General features: G+C 49.3%; 1 protein-coding gene across 2 annotated transcripts; it reads left to right on the top strand.

Moving 5' to 3' along the window:
* The first annotated feature begins 111 nt into the window (after window positions 1-111).
* ZBTB37 (zinc finger and BTB domain containing 37) lies at window positions 112-18,238 on the top strand. 2 transcript variants are annotated; one of them, XM_052666191.1, is made up of 5 exons: window positions 112-217; window positions 2,283-2,391; window positions 3,928-4,880; window positions 6,288-6,387; window positions 8,809-18,238. In XM_052666191.1, the coding sequence occupies exons 3-5, from the start codon at window positions 3,958-3,960 to the stop codon at window positions 9,295-9,297; spliced, it is 1,512 nt and encodes a 503-aa protein (XP_052522151.1). In that variant the 5' UTR covers window positions 112-217; window positions 2,283-2,391; window positions 3,928-3,957; the 3' UTR covers window positions 9,298-18,238. The 2 variants fall into 2 exon arrangements, with proteins under 2 accessions (XP_052522151.1, XP_052522150.1); XM_052666190.1 differs by lacking the exon at window positions 112-217 and having other exon boundaries at window positions 2,266-2,391; window positions 3,931-4,880.
* The last annotated feature ends 1,791 nt before the right edge of the window (window positions 18,239-20,029 follow it).

Below are 20,029 nucleotides of genomic sequence, written 5' to 3'. Positions count from 1 at the left end.
CAGAGTGGGCGGGAATTTTCTTCCGGGGTGGGGGGGCGGTTTCGCTTCCGGGCCGGCGCTCGGGGCCGTGCCCACCCCCGGGAGGTCGGTGCCGGCGGCGGGGCGGGGCGCGGCGGGGCGGGGCGGGGCGGGGGGAGCGGGGCCGCCCGTGACAGCGCGGCCGCGCCGTACCCCCGGCAGCCCCGGCGGGGCCTCCGCTGTGCCGCCCGCCGTGTCGGTAAGGAGGCGGGGGAGGCGGGCGGACTGTGGGAGGTGTCGGGTTGTCCGAGGGGCTGTCGCGGGCTGGGGCGGGCAGCGGCACCGGCCGTCCGGGGGGAGAGCGGGGCCGGGGGCTGCAGCTCCTCGCGGGGAGCGGGGGGACGGCGCTGAGCTCCGCTCTCTGGGGGCGGCGGCGGGGCTCGGGGGGCGGCACGGAGCCGTGTCAGGGGAAGGGCGGGGGGGGAAGGGTCTGCGCTGTGGACACGGCGGGCGTGGAAGTGGCCGAGCCGTAGGGAAGGGCTTGGGGTGCCGTGTGGGGACGGGCTGGGCTGAGGGGTCCCTGTGCCGAGGGAGCGATGCGCTGCTGCTCGCCTTCGGGTTCGTGTCGCCGGGCTTCTGCTCTCCGTAGCTTTGAGGGCTAAAAATTAACCGTAATTGCCTCATTCGTGGAGAGAAGGCCTTGAGTCATCGCTCGTTAGCGATTTGGTGAGGAAGAAATGAGCTTTGTGCAGCTCGCTGGTGGCTGAGGAAGGCAGCATCCCGGGAGGCGGCCGTGGAGGGGCTGGAGGAGCACGGAGATGTGGCACTGAGGGACGTGGGGTGGGCTGCGGTTGGACTTGGTGGGCTGAGAGGTCTTTCCTGGCCTTCATGATCCTGTGATCTCTCCTCACAGTTCACGGTGGTTTTTGAAAGGTTTTTATTCAAGTCCCATCTTAATTTGGAAGCCGTCGGCTTGGCCAGTGACAGCACATCTCCTCAGCCCCAAGGCGCAGCGCTTCTCAAATCAACTGCTGCCGCTGTGCTCAGCACCCAAATTTTCTGACAAGGGAGATGTTGGTCTCCCAAGTTTGACATTTTCCATCCAGTGCCCAAACATGACTGTTTCTGCCCACAGATAGACCCAGCCTGACCTCCACCCAAAACCCTGAGTGCTGGCGGGGGGTTCCTGCTGCACTCCGTGGTGGCTGTCAGCCACCTCCCAGTGGCTGGGGAAGAGGCATTTTCTGAGATAAGCCCAAATCGCAGCTGCTGATGCTTTAAATTGTATTAAAAATAGACAAGCGTCTTCAGCATGCTCTCTGCGAAGAGCAGCGCTCAGCAGGAGATCCCACTTATCCTCCAGGTGAGGAGTGTGCAGTGCGGTGCCAGGAAACACAAAGGCTGAGGCTGCCGTGTAAGCTCGTTATCCTCTGCCTCCGTGGTCAGCGTCCAGTCTTCTGAGCAGAGAGATTACGCCTCGCCAGCGTCTAATTGAGGCTGCCCCCAAAACGTGTCACAAATTGCTGCTCCCTGGGTACGGAGGCAGCGACGTGTCCCTGCTGTTGGAGCAAGCGCACAAGCGGAGTTTGGGGCTCCCTGGGGAGCAGCTGACTTCTGACCCCGGCTGCACACAGCCCCCATCGACAGGCAGCGTCTGACTTTTCCTTTTATTTTTCTTTCTGCGCTTTCCAAGCTGATTTCCTGAGAACTCGTGGGATTCCCCTGTGTGCTGGGCCTGCCCACGGCCCTGCAGGCCTGACTGGGCCCAGGCGTCGCAGCCCTGCACTCCCTGTGTAATGTGTGCCGGCCACGCTCCTGCAAGAGTCTGTTTGCCTTGATTAAGAGAATGCTTTGGATTTCATCGCTTTAGAAACCGGTGGCTGGGAAGATTATGCGATTACAGGGCCCCGGTCCTGTAAACATTTGCACATACTTGACGTGATTTCAGCTGTGTGTTTCTAATGGTATAAGTGAAACGGCTGATGTGAGTAAGGCCCTGCGCATTTAAATGCCTGCAGGGTTGGGGCTGGAGATATCGGCCACGTAGGAGAGGAAATGACTTGACTTGGATTATCTGCACTTCCATTTTCCTATTTTAATGACCGTCCATGCAACACAAACACGGAGCAGGCGGTGGGGAAAGATCGGTGTGATAAGACTCAGTATTTCCTTGGCCCTGCAGTTTGGGGTGGGACGTCATGTATTAGCTAATACTGCAGCTGTATCCTCCAACACAACACGATGACAAAACCTGACATCCTCGATTCTGTTAGGGACAGCCCTATTCTTCTATGCAACATTTGTTCTTCTTTTTCCTTCCAAAGGCAAAGGGGGCAAAAAGTTTTGAGACGTTACAACCTCAGAAGAAAAAAGGAGAACAGCAGCACGCCAGCCCCATTTCCTCCCCGGTGCACGTTACCATTAGCGTTACAGGTAAGACAGCGGATTTGCTGCTTCACCACATTTTGTGTGTTTGAAGTTCTGCTCTTAACTCTGTGTTGAGGTGGACCTGTGCGCTACAGTTACTTCTTCATTTCGTGTGGGTTCTGTTGCTTTCCTCCAAACGTAGCAGAGGGGAGAAGAAGCCTTCAGATGTGGCATTGTTAAGCTGCTCCTTGGGAAGCTTTATGCAACTCTGATCTCATCCGCCCTGTAGATACGCAGCCGTCCTGCCGTGTAGCAATCCCTTTGCACAACCCCAGAAGATTGACAGGCTGCTCTGCAGCTTCAGGTTTAGTAACATATTTTGCCAAGTTTGCACAAAGTCTGTTTTGGCATATGAACATGCACTATCCTGCATGAAAGAAAAAAGCCCGTTGAAGCTCCAGAGCCCTGTCCTTCAAAGGCACATATGCTTAAGTTTAAGCATGTGTTAGTGCCTTTGATTGGGAGATTTCTCAGAGTAGGCACTATCAGCCTCGATATTCCTGGACTGCCTGAAATTGTTGTGATATCTGTAGCACTCTGCCTAATTGACGCGTGGATGCCATCCGGCTTGGAAGCTGCTCGTGCCAAGACTGGTCTTTAATGAAGATATTTATTTTCCTTTTTTTCTTTCTTTCTTTCTTTTTTTTTTTTTTTTTTTTTGTGAGTTTACATCTAATTTTGGACCATTCCGAATTTTTACCATATATGGTCAGGGCTCCTTTTCAAACTTTGCCAAAATGAAATGTGATGATTTATAAAAAAAAAAAAAAACACAAAACAAAACCAAAAACCTAAGAGAGCGTGTTTGCTAATCCCCATTGTTCAGGAGTCATATTTTGCTGTATGCAGTATCTAACTACACAAATGTTAGCTTCTTTTTTTCACAGAGTCATTTGTGCTCGGTGGATGGTCTGATCGGCTGATGTTCAGAGTTGGATGCTGTTCTTTTTCTCCTCTGGCCTGTTGTGTGTTGTTTGCCCTCTGTTGGAAGCGCTACAGATGACAGATATTTTGGGTTTAATGACACGATTAAGATGCCTTCAGTTCAAATACGTGCTGGTCAGCTTTTGAAAAGTCTCTGTGGGGAGAGGTTCTCTCTCCTTCCTGCTCCTGTCCTGTAAAGGACAATTATTGTAACAACACTGCTCTCCCCTATCAACGTGCTATGGAGGTAGAAGTGCTAAGTATTTTAATCCATTATGCAATCATTACCTATTTTTAGAACCTGAACCATTTTTTTATGTTCTTTTTACAATGCAAATGTGCTTTTATTGAGGCTCACAGAACGAACTGTTTAGAGCACTTGAGCCGCAGGGAACAGGAATGAGGATCTGTCAGGGTCTGTTTTAACATAACGTTTGTAAAAGGTGGTGTGCAGAACATAAAGATCAGAGAACTGCTGCGAGCCACTTGTAAATTAAATGCTGGAAAAGCTCTCTAAAACCTGCAATATTTCAAGCAGAATGAAAGGAGATGAAAGACGTTCTAAATGCAAATGGTAGCCCAGCTCTGTTAACGATGGCATTTTTCTTTCTTTGCCAGTAGGGCCGTACACCTGCAACTCAGACAGCCATGGAGAAGAGCGGGAACATTCAGCTGGAAATTCCTGACTTCAGTAACTCTGTCCTGAGCCACCTGAATCAGCTGCGCATGCAGGGTCGCCTCTGTGACATCGTGGTCAACGTGCAGGGGCAAGCTTTCCGCGCTCACAAGGTGGTGCTGGCTGCCAGCTCGCCCTACTTCCGTGACCACATGTCCTTGAACGAAATGAGCACGGTCTCCATTTCTGTCATCAAGAACCCATCTGTTTTTGAGCAGCTCCTTTCTTTTTGCTACACCGGTCGGATATGTCTGCAGCTGGCTGACATCATAAGTTACCTAACAGCCGCCAGTTTCTTGCAGATGCAGCACATCATAGACAAATGCACGCAGATTCTCGAGGGAATTCATTTCAAAATCAACGTGGCGGAGGTGGAAGCAGAATTGAGCCAGACCAGGACGAAACACCAGGAGAGACCCCCGGAGTCCCACCGGGTGACGCCAAATCTGAACCGTTCTCTGAGCCCCCGTCACAACACCCTGAAAGGGAGCCGCCTGGGCCAGGTTAGCACAGTGCTGGACATTCGGGAGCTCAGCCCACCGGCGGAGTCCACCAGCCCTCAGATAATCGAGCAGAGCTCGGACGTGGAAAGCAGGGAACCCATCCTGCGGATTAACAGAGCGGGACAGTGGTATGTTGAGACAGGAGTGGGAGAGCGCGGGGGACGGAACGACGATGACGTCCGGGTGCTGGGAGGAGTGCGCATTAAAACAGAGAACCTGGAGGAGTGGCTGGGGACAGAGAATCAGCCGTCAGGAGAAGATGGCAGCAGTGCTGAGGAGGTCACTGCTATGGTCATCGACACCACGGGCCATGGATCAATAAGCCAAGAGACTTACACGTTAGGGTCCTCCGGGGCCAAAGTGGTGAGGCCGACCAGCAGTGAGATTGACAGGTGAGTTTCCTTGAGCTTATTTACTGACCCTGGCTGTATGAAGAGATTGAGCAAGATTTTCACTTGTCTGGATTGTTCCATTTTGAATATCTGCCCCTAATATTTCACATGGCCATCTTAAGCAAAAGAGCTGATGGAATTTTTCTATCGTGTGAGAGAGTGTATGGTTTTGGTTATGATGTTTTGGCTGGATCGTGATCAGACCAGGTTCTCCATGTGCAAGCTGACTTGGGAACTCGAGTTTTAGCACTTGCAGACGTATAGATTGGAATCTCTGTGTCTCAGTGTTCCAACTGTGGTGGGATTTCTGTCTAAAAGAGACGTTGCAGTTCAACCTCAGCAGATGGAATCGATGAGATTGTATGCAATATGTTACACAAAGTGCCACTGTAACAATGCCTTCTGGCCTGGGAACTGGTGGGTTGCTCTGCTTTAGGGACTAGCTGGTCACCAGCTATGGGTCTAGAGGAAATTTTCTTCCTGGTGGCCCAAGATAGCAGCGGATCTTGGGTTTATCTCTTCTGAAGCTACCAAAGTGGGGACCCTTTTGGCCTCCACTGTTGTTTTGATTATGTGAAAGAGCAAAAAGCTTTTATTGGTAATAGATAGTGAAATACCCTGTGTTTTGTTTCTCCATCCATCTACTTTCCCTGAGCTCCAGCATTTGTTTTCTTGCCCTTAGCTCAGACCAAACAGCGGAGCTGATAAAGGGTGGATTGTTTCTATCTGTGAGGTTATGGATTTGTGGGAGATTTCCCTTCACATCTGCCTCTGTTCTCTTCCATCTCAATCCCTCTGGTCCCATGGGGCAACAGCTACCCAGAAGCAGGGGATTTTCCATCACTTTAATAAATCAGTCTGTGGGAGTGGTCTTGAGCTGGCCTGTGGGACAGGAAGCCTTTTCTAACTTCTCACCTCTTTTCCATGGGTCATCTAGCCCTGAGCATCTGTTTTTGCATTGCATTCCGTATCTGCTGTTTCCTACCTGGAACCCACCTCATCACTGCTGTGATGTGTCTCAGTGTCACTCTTGTGAGGGGAGGAGGATGAGGGTGGCACGTGAGGGACGCCCTTGGAGAAATGGTTTCCTCTCCCATAGAGTTCCTGAGTTCCCCGGGCCCATATCAATTTATTTGCTTGCAGTAGCGACCAAAAAGCTCACTGTCACTGAACTGGAAGCCAAATGACTCAGTTTTATTTTTCAGATGTTAAGACTGAAACTGCAGACCACTATGACTTGGTTTTTCCTTTATACTTGTGCTGTTCCGCATTCCGCCTCCTGTGTGTTAGCTGGTGAGGATGAAGAGATGTTACACAGGTGCCTCTATTGCTCACCCATTGTTCTACACACCACAGTGACCTGATGCCCATTAAAAACTCCACTTACGCTCTTCCCCCACCCCACAGATTTAGCCCTTCTGGCAGCATGGTTGCTGTGACTGAGCGGTACAGATCAAAAAGCGAGTCTCCCGGGCGGATGGATGAGCCCAAGCAGCCCAGTTCCCAGGTAGGCAGCTCTAGAAGTTTGCAAGTAAACGTTGTCCTTGAAGGTTAAGGGGACTATGTCGTGGTGTAATATCTAATGCTCTGCATTTACAAGCAATGCTGCTTGAGAAACAAGAACCATTTGCTGTGGCAAGGGGTTCAGTTGTGTGCACTCACATCGCATGCCATCAGTATATGATTTAAAACCGATTGTCTGTTGTTTGGGATTTTATCCAGATAGCTGGAAGACATGAGGATTTTCTCTTGTTGTCTGAGGGCATAAATGCCAACCCTCATTCTGGGCAGGCCACCAGCTCCTGCGGAGAAACTTTGTTCACCTGCAGAGCTGTATCTGCTAAAGTGCTGACAGCAAATGCCTGAGCTGAAGGAGGAGGTATTAGCTGGCTTCTGTAGAAGGGCTGGGGGGTGACAACATCTGAGCTTTTTCCTACTAGTATCAAAACCATCCCCAAAAGCCCTCCCAGTGCTACACCAGTAAAACTTTTGGGTGGAGCGTCAGGTGGCTGTAGGTTTACCCTGTGGGTTTGTACTGTTTTGTCCTTTGTCTAGTTTCTTTCTTGCATACAGTCAGCTTTGCAGTGACACTGTAGTGCAAGTGCATCACCCAGCACTGCATAGTATGACTCTCGTGTTCCTGACACATGAGCAATGTGTCAGTTCGTAATCAAGTGACTTTGCTGGAAGCAGGTGAGAAGTTAGCAGGCTGTTCTGACCTTGAGTGAGAGCGAGTGAAGAGAGGAATAAAAAATCACAATTTCTATCTGCTAACTTCCTAATACCCTTCAAAAAACCAGATGATACCTTTTTGTTCCTATTTTGCTGAAGGTTTGTTTTGTGTCCTCAGAATTCATCTACAAAATTTCAGGTCAAACTAACCCTCCAGGGCAAACATGACATAAAAAGCAATTTTAGCTCCTAGTGTGGAAAAGCTGCAGTTATTTCTTTGTAGTGAGATGGCCTCAAACTTAGAACCGTAGGCTTCAGCATATGCAGGGCAGTATTATCACCTTTCACTCTTCTGGTGTTCCTGTACTGGTGTTATAAATAGTTTGCCTTTAATCCCTGCCTGGTGGCAGAGTGCAAGCAAAGTACCATAGCATGATGCATCTCCTTTAATTCCATGCAGCTTGCCACTGCTTGAACAGCCTATTTCAGGGGCACCTGACGTGGTTATGCTGCTGCTTGCACGTGCCCAACCCCAGCAGCCAGAGAAGAGCTTCTCCTGTGCTTACGCTGCTTGCTTGTCTGTGTTTGGCATCGTCAGGAAATGCCACAGGCATGGGATGCAAACGCTGCATCCTGCAACGCAGAGGCAATCGGGGCCATCTGCCCGCATTCATTTTGGATGTGATAGCTCTGGAAAGTTCCAGAAAGCAGTGCCCATGGCTGCCCTAGAGCAGTGCAGCCCTCAGCTGTTTGTCTTTCTGGCAGCCTGCTGCCCTGGCTGTGTGTCTTGGACCACACATCTCAGCTCTCTGTGCTGTGGCTTCCCCTGCCATGACACGGGGGTAGATGGATTGGATAAGAATTTAGGCAAACATCATTCATGATAAAATGAAGCCTGAATGACACCTGAATAAATAACACCTGTGAAATGACACCTGAAGAGTTTCAGATGTGATTTGGAGTTTACACCACGTTGGTTTTACTGTAAGCTCATCAGCTGGCTTTTTTTTTTTTTTTTTTTAAATACTGAATAAGTAAAATAGGGCACAATGAAACTGACCCAAATTTAAGGGGAAAAAAAAAGAATAAAAAAAAAGAATACCATGAATTGACCTATTTGATCCACAACTCCATCAGTGGCTGAGTGCCCTTCTGACAAAGGCAGTATTTTCTTCCCCAGACCTAGAGAGTGGCTTGGCAGAAGGGGCCGTGGAGCAGAGGTTTCTAATTGATTGCTCATTTGTTTCCAGCCCCAAGGCTCCTGTTAAGCACTTAAATGTGTGCTTGAGGTTGAAGACATTAGTGCTGTTGATTTCTAGGCTTGGCACATGCTTCGATGTTTGACTGGACTGGGGCTTAGAGGAACAAGCAGCAGGTCTTCTTCCCTTCTTTTCTATCAAGCCACCTATTTGTATGATCAATGTATATACAGATGTCATAATTATGAAATAAACAAGAGAGTTTAGCTAAGCAAGTTATTATACCAGAAGAGAATAGATAGAATGCTTACCCATATCCTGGACTCAATGTAAAACTCCAAAGGAGGGATTTCGAGAAAGAGATCCTTCCCCACTGGCAGTCAGCTCCTAAATGGGTCTAGGAGAGGTGCAGCCTGGCTCCATCCCTTCCAGCAGCGCAGGTGAATTGCTCCCATGGCTGACTCATTGCTGGCCTCAGGTGATCAATCCGAGGTTCAGGCCGTGATTCAGCAGTCCCCATACACTGTTTTTCTAAATCTGTGTTGTTTCCTGGGCAGGGGGAGGAATCTGCCATGATCGGAGTGAGCGGTTACGTGGAATACCTGCGGGAGCAGGAAGTGTCAGAGCGCTGGTTCCGGTACAACCCACGGCTCACCTGCATTTACTGTGCCAAATCCTTCAACCAGAAGGGCAGCCTGGACCGGCACATGCGTCTGCACATGGGCATCACGCCTTTCGTCTGCCGCATGTGTGGGAAGAAGTACACCCGCAAGGATCAGCTGGAGTATCACATCCGCAAGCACACGGGCAACAAGCCCTTTCATTGCCACGTCTGCGGCAAGAGCTTCCCTTTCCAGGCCATCCTCAACCAGCACTTTCGCAAGAACCACCCGGGCTGTGTGCCTCTGGAGGGGCCTCACAGCATTTCCCCTGAGACCACGGTCACGTCCCGGGGGCAGGCGGAGGAGGAGTCCCCCCCGCAGGAGGAAGCTGTCGCTGTGGGGGAGACGGCACAGGGATCTGTGTCCACTACTGGGCCGGATTGAAGCGCGGCTGTGGAGTCTGGGGAGAAAGGACCGTCTTCCCACTCGGGCTCTGGAGGCAGCACCAACCTCACAGGCTGGTACTGTAATTAGTGCAATGCCACCACCGGACAGAAAGAAGCTCCCAAGATGTTGCCAAAACAGAAAAATCTCTCTCTCTCTCTCTCTTTCTCTCTCTCACACACACACAAACACACTTAGAGTGTTAAACGTTTTTCCCCTTTATTCCTCCTGGGGAGAAACAAGACAACTGTGTCAATCATCTTCTTATTCAGGGATCGACAGGATTTTAAATTTTTGTAATGTTTAATAGTGATCCAGGACAACAGTCACTTTTATTTCTCAGCAGCATCGTGGCCCAGCAGGTGAGCCAGGCTGTTCCTCGCCATAGCCAACGGCGAGGGGAGAGCAGGGCAAGGGGCAGTCGCCTTTCTCCCTTTCCCAGGTAGCTGCCACGTTAAAGAAATCAGACTGTCCTGGTGGAACCTGCCTTGCCTCACTGTATTTATCCCTGTCTTGTTTTTGGTGTGTCTCTTTTTACATTTCTACTCCAACTATTATTTTAGGGCTTTTGGCTTGCCCGTCCCAGGTGCGTGGCCTCCAGCCCCTTGTTAAGAAAGGGCAAGGCTGGAAAGCAGTATTCATTCTAGAGGTCAGCAAAATTGGAAGCACTTCGGCTACTGAAAGTAAGATTTAGCAGCTGTGAGGTCTGCATTACTCTTAATGTGTTGGAAGAAGGTTTGGAGGGGTCTTTTGGGGAGAGGCATCTTTTGACCGGGACAGGTCAGGGCACTCTGACTTCAGACCGGTGCACTGCCATGCTTTGGCTGTTGCCAAGCTTTAGGAAGAGGTTTGTGGACTGGCTGAACAGAGGAGTTAGAGGCTGGCTACCAAAGTCGTCCTTCACCCCAGCTCTCCCTTGACACGCACTTGATATTTTATAACAGCAATATGGTTTACTGAGATACTATAATCCCAGCCAAGCAATCATGGGTGGTTGCTTTTAAACTTGTTTCTACAAACTAATTTGATAAGTTTTTTATCGATGAAACGCAAAAACAAAACCTTACTTTATTTCCTTCTAAGGGTTTGGGAATCTTCATGGTTCCTAGAGCAATCATGACTCTGTCCCCTTGCATGGACTTCAAGTTCTAAGCAGTTCTGGTGTTTAGAGCAAGTTTGGCAAACCCAGAGAGACATGCCTGCCTTGTGTATCATAGGTGTTTGCACGTGCTTACGTGTTTCATAAATGGAACAGCATGGGACAGGTAGAGAAGTGCAAATATCTCGACATCTTTTGAAGAAGTCTTCTTTTTAAAAATATGCAATACTTCAGGAGTTTTCTTTGGTTCTGGTGCCGAATTGTTCACGATGGAGAGGGAAATGAGCGACATGTTGCGCAGATTGGGTTTGGAAGAGGACGTTTGTTTGAAGGGATTCTCTGGAGGATGTCTAATGTGTATAATAAGGAAGGATGAGGTTCTGATCCTTAAGATGATGGGAGGAACAATGAGACATTGAAAAAGTAACATTCCATCCTGCTTTCACAAAGGAAGCCGGGCAAGCAGTTACAGCGTGGGCTTGGCAGGCGGCAGGCTTCCCAAGTGAAACTGCAGCTTGTCCTGTCGTCCTGCTGTCTGACTGCACCCTGGTGGGCACAGGGAACACCCCTGGCCCTGCTCTCCCCAGTCCAGATTGGGACTCGTGATCATTTCCCTACCTCCTTAAAGGCAAGAATTTGGGGAAGAGGGAAGTACTCTTACCTTGCTTCTGCTTTGTGCAGGTGAGGGGTCTCACTGTTCCTCCCACGTCTCTCAGAAGGCAGACGTGGCTCTAATGAATGTTTTTTGTGTGCGGGGGAGGGAAGGGCTTGGTGTTCATCAGCAGTACTAGGGATGTGCTCCTCAGAGGAACCTCGGCCAGTGTTCCGAGCAGGGAGCCTGCAGAGTACAAGTTCACTGAGCATTTTGGACAGGAAAACTGATATCTCGACTCCATTTTCCTTCCTCTCCTTCTTTCTCTCTTGTCAAGTGCATCATCACGTGGGGAATGACTCTCTGAGCAGCCACCCCATTCAGTTTCCTATCAGAGGTCAAGCAGTACGGTCGCTGGAGAGCAGTGACAACAGATGAGAGCTCAGAGGTGGCTGAGGCAGGCTGTGTTGCAATTGAGGTGTGGGGGGAGTGAAGATATGCAGAGTATGCTGCTTTAGTCATAGCTTTTGAAGTTACCAAAAATCATTAAGAGAAAGAGTTACAAACTTTGAAATGCTATCCTGTTCACACTAGAGAGCGTCAGAAGTTACTTTAGTTGCTTAAAAGATTTTTAAGTGTTTTAAAATAGAACTTTTAAAAGAATACTACCAAACTATAAAAACATAAAATTATTTATATACATATATTATATATAAATATAGTGGGAAAGTTTCCCTGCTAAGCTTGCTGTGAAGAGAGGGGTGAAGGTGCAGTAACTGCTATACAAGCAGCATTGGTCTGAAACAGATGGCAACCGATCCATCAGTGCGTAGCGATGGAGATGAGATGGTGAATGCCTTACTTGTATGGCATAGCTGCGAGTTTCTCAAGCAGATTTTTGGGCTTTTTTTTTACTGTATTGATACTGTGAATGGAGGAGCATCCACAGCCCAGGTTGGAATCCTGTTGGGCTGATTCGCTACTTCTGATTGGCCTGGTGAAAATCATTACCTTGTTCCTTCATATTGTTCTAGGCTAGTCTGAACACAAAGCTTGTGAAAGGTCTTTATTTTTTCCTCTGGGTTTTTTTGTTTTGTTTTGTTTTAGTGCAGAGGTTGCCACTGTATAAATGATCATTTCTGATTGCATGCAAAAGAGCCAATATTCTTGCCCAGGCCTCACCGAGGTGAAGTTTATAGCTTGTAGCTAGAGTCAGTATAAGGTATGGTAGTGGGAATCATTTTAATATTATTTCTGTACATTTAATGGATGTGTATATGTATGTATGTGTGGAAATCACGGTGCCTCTGACATTTTCTCGAGCAGTGCTGAAAGCAGTCGAAGCCCATCTGCACCAGGAGAGGGAATCGGTTCGGAAGGAATTGTTCACCTAACTTTTCTTTCGGCGATTGATTGCTCGGTGCAGACAGGGCTGCGATTGGAGAGTAAAGGGTTGGAGGTCGCGTGCAGTGTGGCCAAACCTGGGCTGAGCTTCCCAGCTTGGCAGAGCTGCTCGGTGTGGTGATGGCGTCCTTGGTTGCGCCGAGCTCTTTGCGGTCGCGCCGAAGCTGTGGAGGAACAGACGCCGGCTTTCCAAGTACGAATGCTTCTGTGACGGGTTGAGGCACAGCTTTGCGTTTCCACGTCTGGCTGCGGCTTTTTCCCCTTTGCCAAAACTGTGATTTCAACTGTGATTCAAGGAGGATGTGAAGCGAAGTGTTGTCGTGATACCTCTGTAACTTAACATTTCTGCCAACTTCAGCTGGGGCTCACTGACCTGTTTGTTTGCTTGCCTCAGGCGGCAGGGGGGACGTCCTCTATTTCTGCAGGCTTCAGTGTCAGAGGGAGAACACATTTCTTAACTCTTTTAGTTTCTTACCTCTTTTAGTTTCTTTCAGTTTCTTTGCTGTGGCAAAGAAACCTTCCTCATGCCAAGTGTAACGCTTCTCTCCAAGCAGCCTGCAGAAAGCCCTGAGTGACAGCAGAGCAAAGCGCTCGGACGGTCCCCGCTGCCACCAGCTTCCCTGTGAATAGCTGTGAAAATAATGAGAATTATGTTAGTACTGTGCTGCTGCTTTGAGAAAAGCCGAGCCTTCCTCTGGGGAGGAATGGCTGGGAGAGAGACGAGCGAAATGTCTTGCTGTTCTCCTGCAACAGGAGCTTGGGACAGCAAGCAGGGCTGCTTCGTTCCAGCAGCTGGCGAGGGATGAGCAAAGAGGGCTCGTGAAATGGGAATTCATCACAGCAGGGTGACAGCACGCTTAGAGACACAGAATGAGAGCCAGTGCTGGGGCAGGTCGGCGGGGCAGGCCCCAGCGCTCGTCCTGCACTGAGCTGCACCAGTGCTGTGGTTACCATGTCAGGGACATTTTGAGGATGGGAGAAATCCAGGGGCTTTGGTTCAGGAAATGTCTCGTGTTTCATTTGGGCTTGGGCTCCGAGTTCCCCCAGGAGCTGAGCCATAACCACAGCCAGAAACCTGGGGTCTTCCGTGGAGCTGTTACTGCTCTGAAATAATCTGAGGAGTCCTGCCATCTCTTGCCAGCCGCCTCGGGTTTGTCGATGAAAAGCTCTCTTGTGTGAAATATAGGGAAAATCAGAGGGTGTAGGAGTGCCTGAACCGCGGGGGTTGGGGTGCTAGTTGGAGGAGAGGTGCCGGGAGAGGAAGGCCTGGCAGCATCTTATTTCCGAGCGTAGGATTGATTGGGTTGGTTTCATTGTGCAAATTGTGAATGCTGCCATTGCGAGGATGGTGGCTGTGATGGAAGCAGGGCTGGGCTGCGTGCTGGTCCCACACAGGTACTGGAGGCCTTCCTGCTGATCTGAAGGTACCAGAGCTCTGTCTGCTGGGGAGCTGCCATGCGGTTCCTGCCATTTCTTTGTGTCAGATCCGACCATGGCTTTTTTTTAGGTTGAACTAAAAGATATCCAACTGTAATCTTCACTGACCTGTTTGACTTTTTATTCCTAGGGACTGTAGAAAATTCAGGTTTCATCTAACATTATCCTCATCCCAACTGTGAACACGTTACTACTGCTTCTTATAATTTATTACCTTTCCGTTCCTGAACGTCTGTGCGATCCGGCTGTTTACCAGTGCCACCTTCCAGTGCTCCATTAGTTTTCATGCACAGGGAATTGTTGCAATGGATAAGCTGACCATGCTAGTTGGAAGAGTAGAAGCTTTTGCAGAGTGACTTTTGCTTCCTCTAGCTGTCATTAGGGAATGCACACACACATACTGTATATACATATATACGTATACATATATAAAGTGTTTCAATATAAGCTCATTTAGCATTATTCTTATTTAATTTATATTTTAATCCAGTTGTAAACCAAAGTATTACAGCTTATGAAATGATGTGTCTTGGAAACAGGAGGAACCATTTGAGGTGGGAGTTCCAAAAGATCTGTATTGACAAAAATACGGATACAAGTAAGGTGTAAGAGTTTGCTCTGGTGAACCTTAGGGATTTGGAACCTTGGGCAGGTTTAAGATTTTCTGGATAAGGTTTGACTGAGGGGAGGCAGTGTGAGTTACTGTTTTAAAGCTCTGTTTTTTTTCTCACCCAGTCTGACTTGGTGTTGGAGGAGCTGCTTCAGGAACAGTGCAGCTGGCACTTCAGCTACCTTTGCTGGACGAAGCAGGACTTCCCTGCAGGGGAACTGAGGCCTGGATTTGCTGCCCTCCCTTCTTGTTGCAGGACTGGAGGAGTTTTTGTTGGGACAGGCTGTGTCTGTGCTGGCTGTGGCTCTGCCTCCATCTCCCCCAGCCTGCTGTTCCTGGCTGCGGTGGGTCAGGGCTGGGAGGTTTGCACTGAGGTGGAGGAGAGCTGCAGCCAGGCGCAGTGCTGCAGGGCTCTGGCTCACGTGTGCTGTCAGCAATTACAGCCATCCCTGATGGTCTTCAGGGCCTTCTGAAGGCCTCTGAACAGCCCTGTGGTACAGAGAAATGGTTTTGTTAAACAGAATCGAGGCTTAAAACTTGCCATGTTCTTCATGGCACTTAGCTGTGTTGTGGAAAACAAGTGTATTCTGGCAAGCCCAGAAATAAAAAGAGGGAAGGCAGCAAATCAGAATGTAGTCTGGCACAACCAGGAGCAAGAGAAGGGCCACACAGAGCTGCCAGTGTGTTTAGTGGCCACTGAGGTGCCGTAGCAAACAGGCGCTTGCTGCTGACTGATGTTGAGAGGCGTGTTTGTTTTTCAGTAACCTCTATGGAGGGGCACATTTTGCTGTCACCAATGGAAGTAAGGTCAGAGATAAAATCTTGCTAATCGTTCTGCACGGGAGAGTAATTGCCTATCCAAGGAAGGCACAAATTCTGCAGCCAGCTCTTCCACAATGTCTCTTGCAGGCTTGGCAGCGGCCGTGCCTCCTCTCAGAGCCTCTTTTTGTAGCAGGCTGCCCTGCGTCCTTGCACTGAGCAGCAATGAGCCGCCCGCCCGCTGCTGCTGATCAAATAGGTTCCCTTCATACTCTCCTGCAGGATTAGTGCGTGCTCACAGCTCGGGGTGTACACACAGTGCCATTTTTAGCTCCTGAGTTCAGATCTGGCAAATATAAAAAGCCTGTAAGCTAATCTATGTCTGATTGCAGGTGCTGGGCACTGGGGCTGAGCGCAGGAGCCCTGCTGTGCCGCGTTCCTTCTACGTGAAGGACAGGGAGCAGAGAAGACAGAGCCGGGCACATCTCCGAGATGCACGGTGCAAGGAGCAGCAGCAGGCAGGAGCTAATGCGTGGGATGTGCAGGTTAGGTGTAACGGAGAAGCTTCTTCACCCTGAGCACAGCCAAACACTGAATAGGTTATCCACAGAGGCTGGGAGATCTACCCCCTGCCTGAAGGTAGCCCCGAGCCAGCTGCCTGAAGGTGGCCCTGCCCTGAGGTGGGAGCTGGGGGTCCCTGTCCCTGTGCTGTGCTACACGAAGCGAGGGGCAGAGGCTCCAACCCTGCCCATGCATTACCATTGTATTTTCATTTGCCAGTGATAGACCTGTGACACAGCATCTTGTCTGCAGCAGTCTGTGGACAGGCTCGGTGCTTGCCGTGCCTGAGTGCAGCAGCCTGTGTTCCTTGGAACTAAGCCAAGCTATATTTCTGTTAGACTTGTATTTTATTTTGAAGAATTACCATGTAACAACGGGCAGCTGTAACAGGCTGCCTAGTTCATATCAGTTAAGCTTTTGAAACATATTCAGGTATCATTTAAGTACTGCTGTGTAACTCCTCGTTTAACCTGACATACTCTGAGTTAATTGTGTTTCTGCAGTTGTCTACGTCAGTACTTTAAAGCAAATCAGTGTATTTTTTTTTTTTGCAGACTGTCAGTTATGTTAAGCTTCCAACTTTACGTAGATTTTGTACTTAACCCCCCTCAGTTTTACAGTTAAATGTCTTCATTATTTTTATTATAAATTGAGTGAAGCTTATTTATTTGAACCTTCCTGTTACATTTGCAGTCAGACCCAGTACCATTGGCCACGGCCCACGAAACTGTGAAACTAATTGTAAAGTAAGAATGAAGCTAGATTGGTGAATTACTCGTGGTTATGAAATGCAGTGAGTAGCAGCATCAGAATAAGATTAAAGCTGCTGAGGCTGGGGGAGGAATCATGAAACTACAGCTGGGAAACCACTGTGGGAACATCACCTGAAGGTGTTTCTGCACCAGTCCCCACTTGGCCAAGTTCAGGAGCTGTCCTCAGACAGAGAGTTTTGTCTGGGGCCTGCATGCTAGTCGGTGTGTTGCAGGCATTGGTTTGGTATGGGTGCTCTGTGATGCCATTTCCTTAGTGCTAACACATCTGAGGCAACTCTGGATTACTGTGAAGCTTTTATTTAATGCTCCATTGCGTGGGAGTTGGTATCTGAACAATCGTTGGTTTGACAGAGGTGAGGGCTGAGGCAGCAACTGCGTGACACTAACAAAACGGGATGGTGCAATTCTCTGAAGGACAGCTCTGGTTTTGGCCCAGAGTGTGCTTGGGGAGCAGTGGAGCTGCTGGCCGTTCGGCCCCTGGCATAAGGCAAACACCTCTTGGCTCCCCGAATTTTGTGCCTGGGGAAGAAGCTCTGTTGGCAAAGAGCAAGTGCCAGAGAGATATTTGAAAGTGCAAGGGAACGCTGTCATTAAATAACACACGCTTCTTGTGTACGTAGAACTGCTGCTGGTTAGGATGAACTGAGGAGCAAGAGGGATCCTCTGTGGTGGAAACTGAGGATGAGAACCACGCACAGCTCCCTGCTCCTGCGGTCACTTCTCCACCGCCTGTAACACGAGGTGAAGCCCTGTTGTAGCCCAAGGTGCTCTCTGCCCCCACCTTCCCCCAGCATCACCCTCCTCTTTCCTGTACAACACTGTGAATGACACCAGTCACTCTTTTAATGCTCCCATCCAGCTTGCTGGGAGCATGAAGTGCTGCCCTACGTGGTGATGCTGGGGGAGATGGGGCTGAGGACTCTGTCTGCACACAGGGACAGCTGCGGCCCAGCGCTCCATGCAGAGGCGTTGGCGCACAGTTAACGACGTAAGCAGCTTTGTGTAGCAATTTGCTAATCACGCCTGATTTCCTAATGAACTAAACTGACAATCAATTTCTAAAATGTAAGAGCTTCTTGGAGGGAATAGTCAAGGATGTCTTCACCAGGAGGATTTAACTGGGATAACTTTATAAAGAGCACAGGAGCTTTTCTGTTCTGTATCTGAGCAATCACTCCAGAAAGCGTGTTGCATTAAGCAGCAGAGTCCCAGGACAGTAACTACCTCTCTCTCTGTCAGAGTGCTGAGGTTGCCACGCTACGTGCTGTCAGCAAAGCATTCACTTTGGATTTGTTTTCCTTACCTCCGTGTGGCAGCAGCACAGGGGGGCTCTAGAGCAGGGAAATGGCACTGGGGAGCACCCTGCAGTGCCAGCAGCTCTCTCTGAGCCCCGTGGGTCTGTATGTCACAGTGAGGCTCCCAGGGTTACGTGCTCTGCACTGGGAGGGATGGAGGGCGTGAGGGTGAGGGTGAGGAGGACCCACCTCCCTCCCACCCCAAGGGAGCAGGCAGCAGCAAAAAGCAATAAATTCAATAACAATAACAACTTTTATAAGTCGGTCATTACTCAGCAGATGTGACTCCCTGGTTTTATGTCTTGTACAAATATACAGGGAGCAGATCTGACCTGTGAAAAGGTGCCATTTTTTTTTTTTTTTTTTAAATTTTTTATTTTTAATTAAACAGAGTCCCTTTCCAAACTAGAACAGCACTTTAAAATAGGTTCCTCTTTAAGAAAAAATAAAAAAGGAAAAAAAAAAAGAAAAAGGAAAAAAAAAAAAGGAAAAAAAATAAAAAATAAAAAAAGAAAAACCCTTTACTGAAGAAATGCACTTTAACTGGTAGGTGAGCACGGCTGCTGTTGAGGCGGCCGTCCCGGCGGAGGCTCGCTGTCAGCCAGAGCCCAGGGAGCAGCACTGCCCAACGCACTACTGCAGCTCTACCTCCCACTGCGTGCCCCTGGGCCTGTGCTGCTGCAGGAGTCCCACCCGAAGGCAACAACAGGATGGGGCCTGTTGCAATCCGGTTGTAAATCGGTCACAAAAACAAAACCCGCCACCACCTTTGCCTGTAGGGAGAATTTAACCCATTTACAGGAGGTCAGATGGTGCCCCCAGGTCCAGCGCAGCACAGGGCTGAGCTAAGGTGAGGCTGTTCCTGGGGGTGTGAGGTTTTTCATATTGTGGATATGGAGCCCTCAGCAGTTGAGTATTTAAAAATAATAATAGTCCAAGTCCACGTGTCCCCTGTTGATTCCGCTCAGAGCTGGGTTGCAGAGTAAGCATTTGTAAGAGAAATTGTGCTGTCACCATCGACTCTTGGCTTATAACTCGAACGCGTAGGACACGCGTCCTCACCCTCAAGACTTATTCTCACACTTAAGAAAATTTCCTGCTGTACTAATTATTGTTTATTTTTAATTTTATTCTTGGTTGCAATGAAAAAAAAAAAGATAAAAAAGAAGTCTGTACTCACACTCGGTCTGCAGTAGGTTGCAGCGTGGTCCTGCTGTTCTCAGCGATCCCACCAGCCGTCCCCGTGCTGCTCCGTGCCCCATGGGATGGGCAGGGGCTGCAGTGTGAGCAGCAGAGCTGTGGCAGGGGCACAAGGCCGAGGCGGAGGGGTTGTGCAGTTGTACAATTGCATTTCAGCAGTTCAGCAAATAAGTGCTCTCGTCGGACAGCTTTAAGAACAATGTGAATGAAAAAATCTAGCGACTTGGGTAGGAATCTTTGAAAATTCTAGCAATGTATACTTGAACTTCTGTTTGTATCAAAAACAAATTGCATTTTTCTTCTTTCTTTTAACACGGTGTAAAAGAACATTATGCATGTGAGTGGTTTGAGAATTAAATGGTTTAATACTCAGCTCTGTGCCCGTCTCCTGTAGCTGACTGCTCCTGCCTAGCAGGGTTTCCTCCCAGCCAGGCCGGGCACCTGCACACCGTGGGTGGCTGTGATGGGAGTGAGCCTGCCCAGCTTTCCCAGCTGCTTCCTTTCTCATCATGTTCAACATCCACAGTCCGGAACATTACTAGAAAGCTCACACAGATGCCCTACCAAATCCAGAGCAAATGGCAGCCCAGGGACTGCCCCCCACTCTGGTGTCAGCAGCAGTCTGCGCTCAGCTCTTCTGGAACTTGCACCAACAGCAGGACAAGACCGTATTTTTTCACCACCTTTGTTATTTTGAACTCCGGCCGTAAATGCAGATTTCTCAGAGGACGGAGCTCGTTTAAAGCTCATTACTCAGACAAACAGCCTGAGCAGCCACGGCGAGGCTTTCACTAGTTCAGCACTTGGGCACGGCAGGACTGCTTGAAGCAGAGCCCTGGTGCTTGGCAGCTCCTCCACCCATCAGCTGCACGCTGCAGAGCTGCAGAAGATGGCCCTGGCCCAGCATTGGTTGCTTGGCTGCTGCTGCTGCGACTGAGGAGTGTGGGAAAGGGCATGTTCATTGAGAAAGGGAAGGTTAAGCCTAGGAAGTGACTTAGTGAA

The sequence above is a fragment of the Tympanuchus pallidicinctus genome, unplaced genomic scaffold (assembly GCF_026119805.1).
Source record: "Tympanuchus pallidicinctus isolate F22 unplaced genomic scaffold, pur_lepc_1.0 scaffold7, whole genome shotgun sequence".
Classification (NCBI taxonomy): Eukaryota; Metazoa; Chordata; class Aves; order Galliformes; family Phasianidae; genus Tympanuchus; species Tympanuchus pallidicinctus.
The sequence above is the reverse complement of the archived record's forward strand: the minus strand, read 5'-3'. Positions and strand labels throughout refer to the sequence as shown.

What these genes read in the sequence shown, in the direction of transcription:
- ZBTB37 (XM_052666191.1), top strand. Translation starts at nt 3,958, where the DNA reads ATGGAGAAGAGCGGGAACATTCAGCTGGAAATTCCTGACTTCAGTAAC. An exon ending in ACCAGCAGTGAGATTGACAG is followed by an intron (nt 4,881 to 6,287) that starts GTGAGTTTCCTT and finishes CCCACCCCACAG; the next exon opens with ATTTAGCCCTTCTGGCAGCA. An exon ending in CCAAGCAGCCCAGTTCCCAG is followed by an intron (nt 6,388 to 8,808) that starts GTAGGCAGCTCT and finishes TTTCCTGGGCAG; the next exon opens with GGGGAGGAATCTGCCATGAT.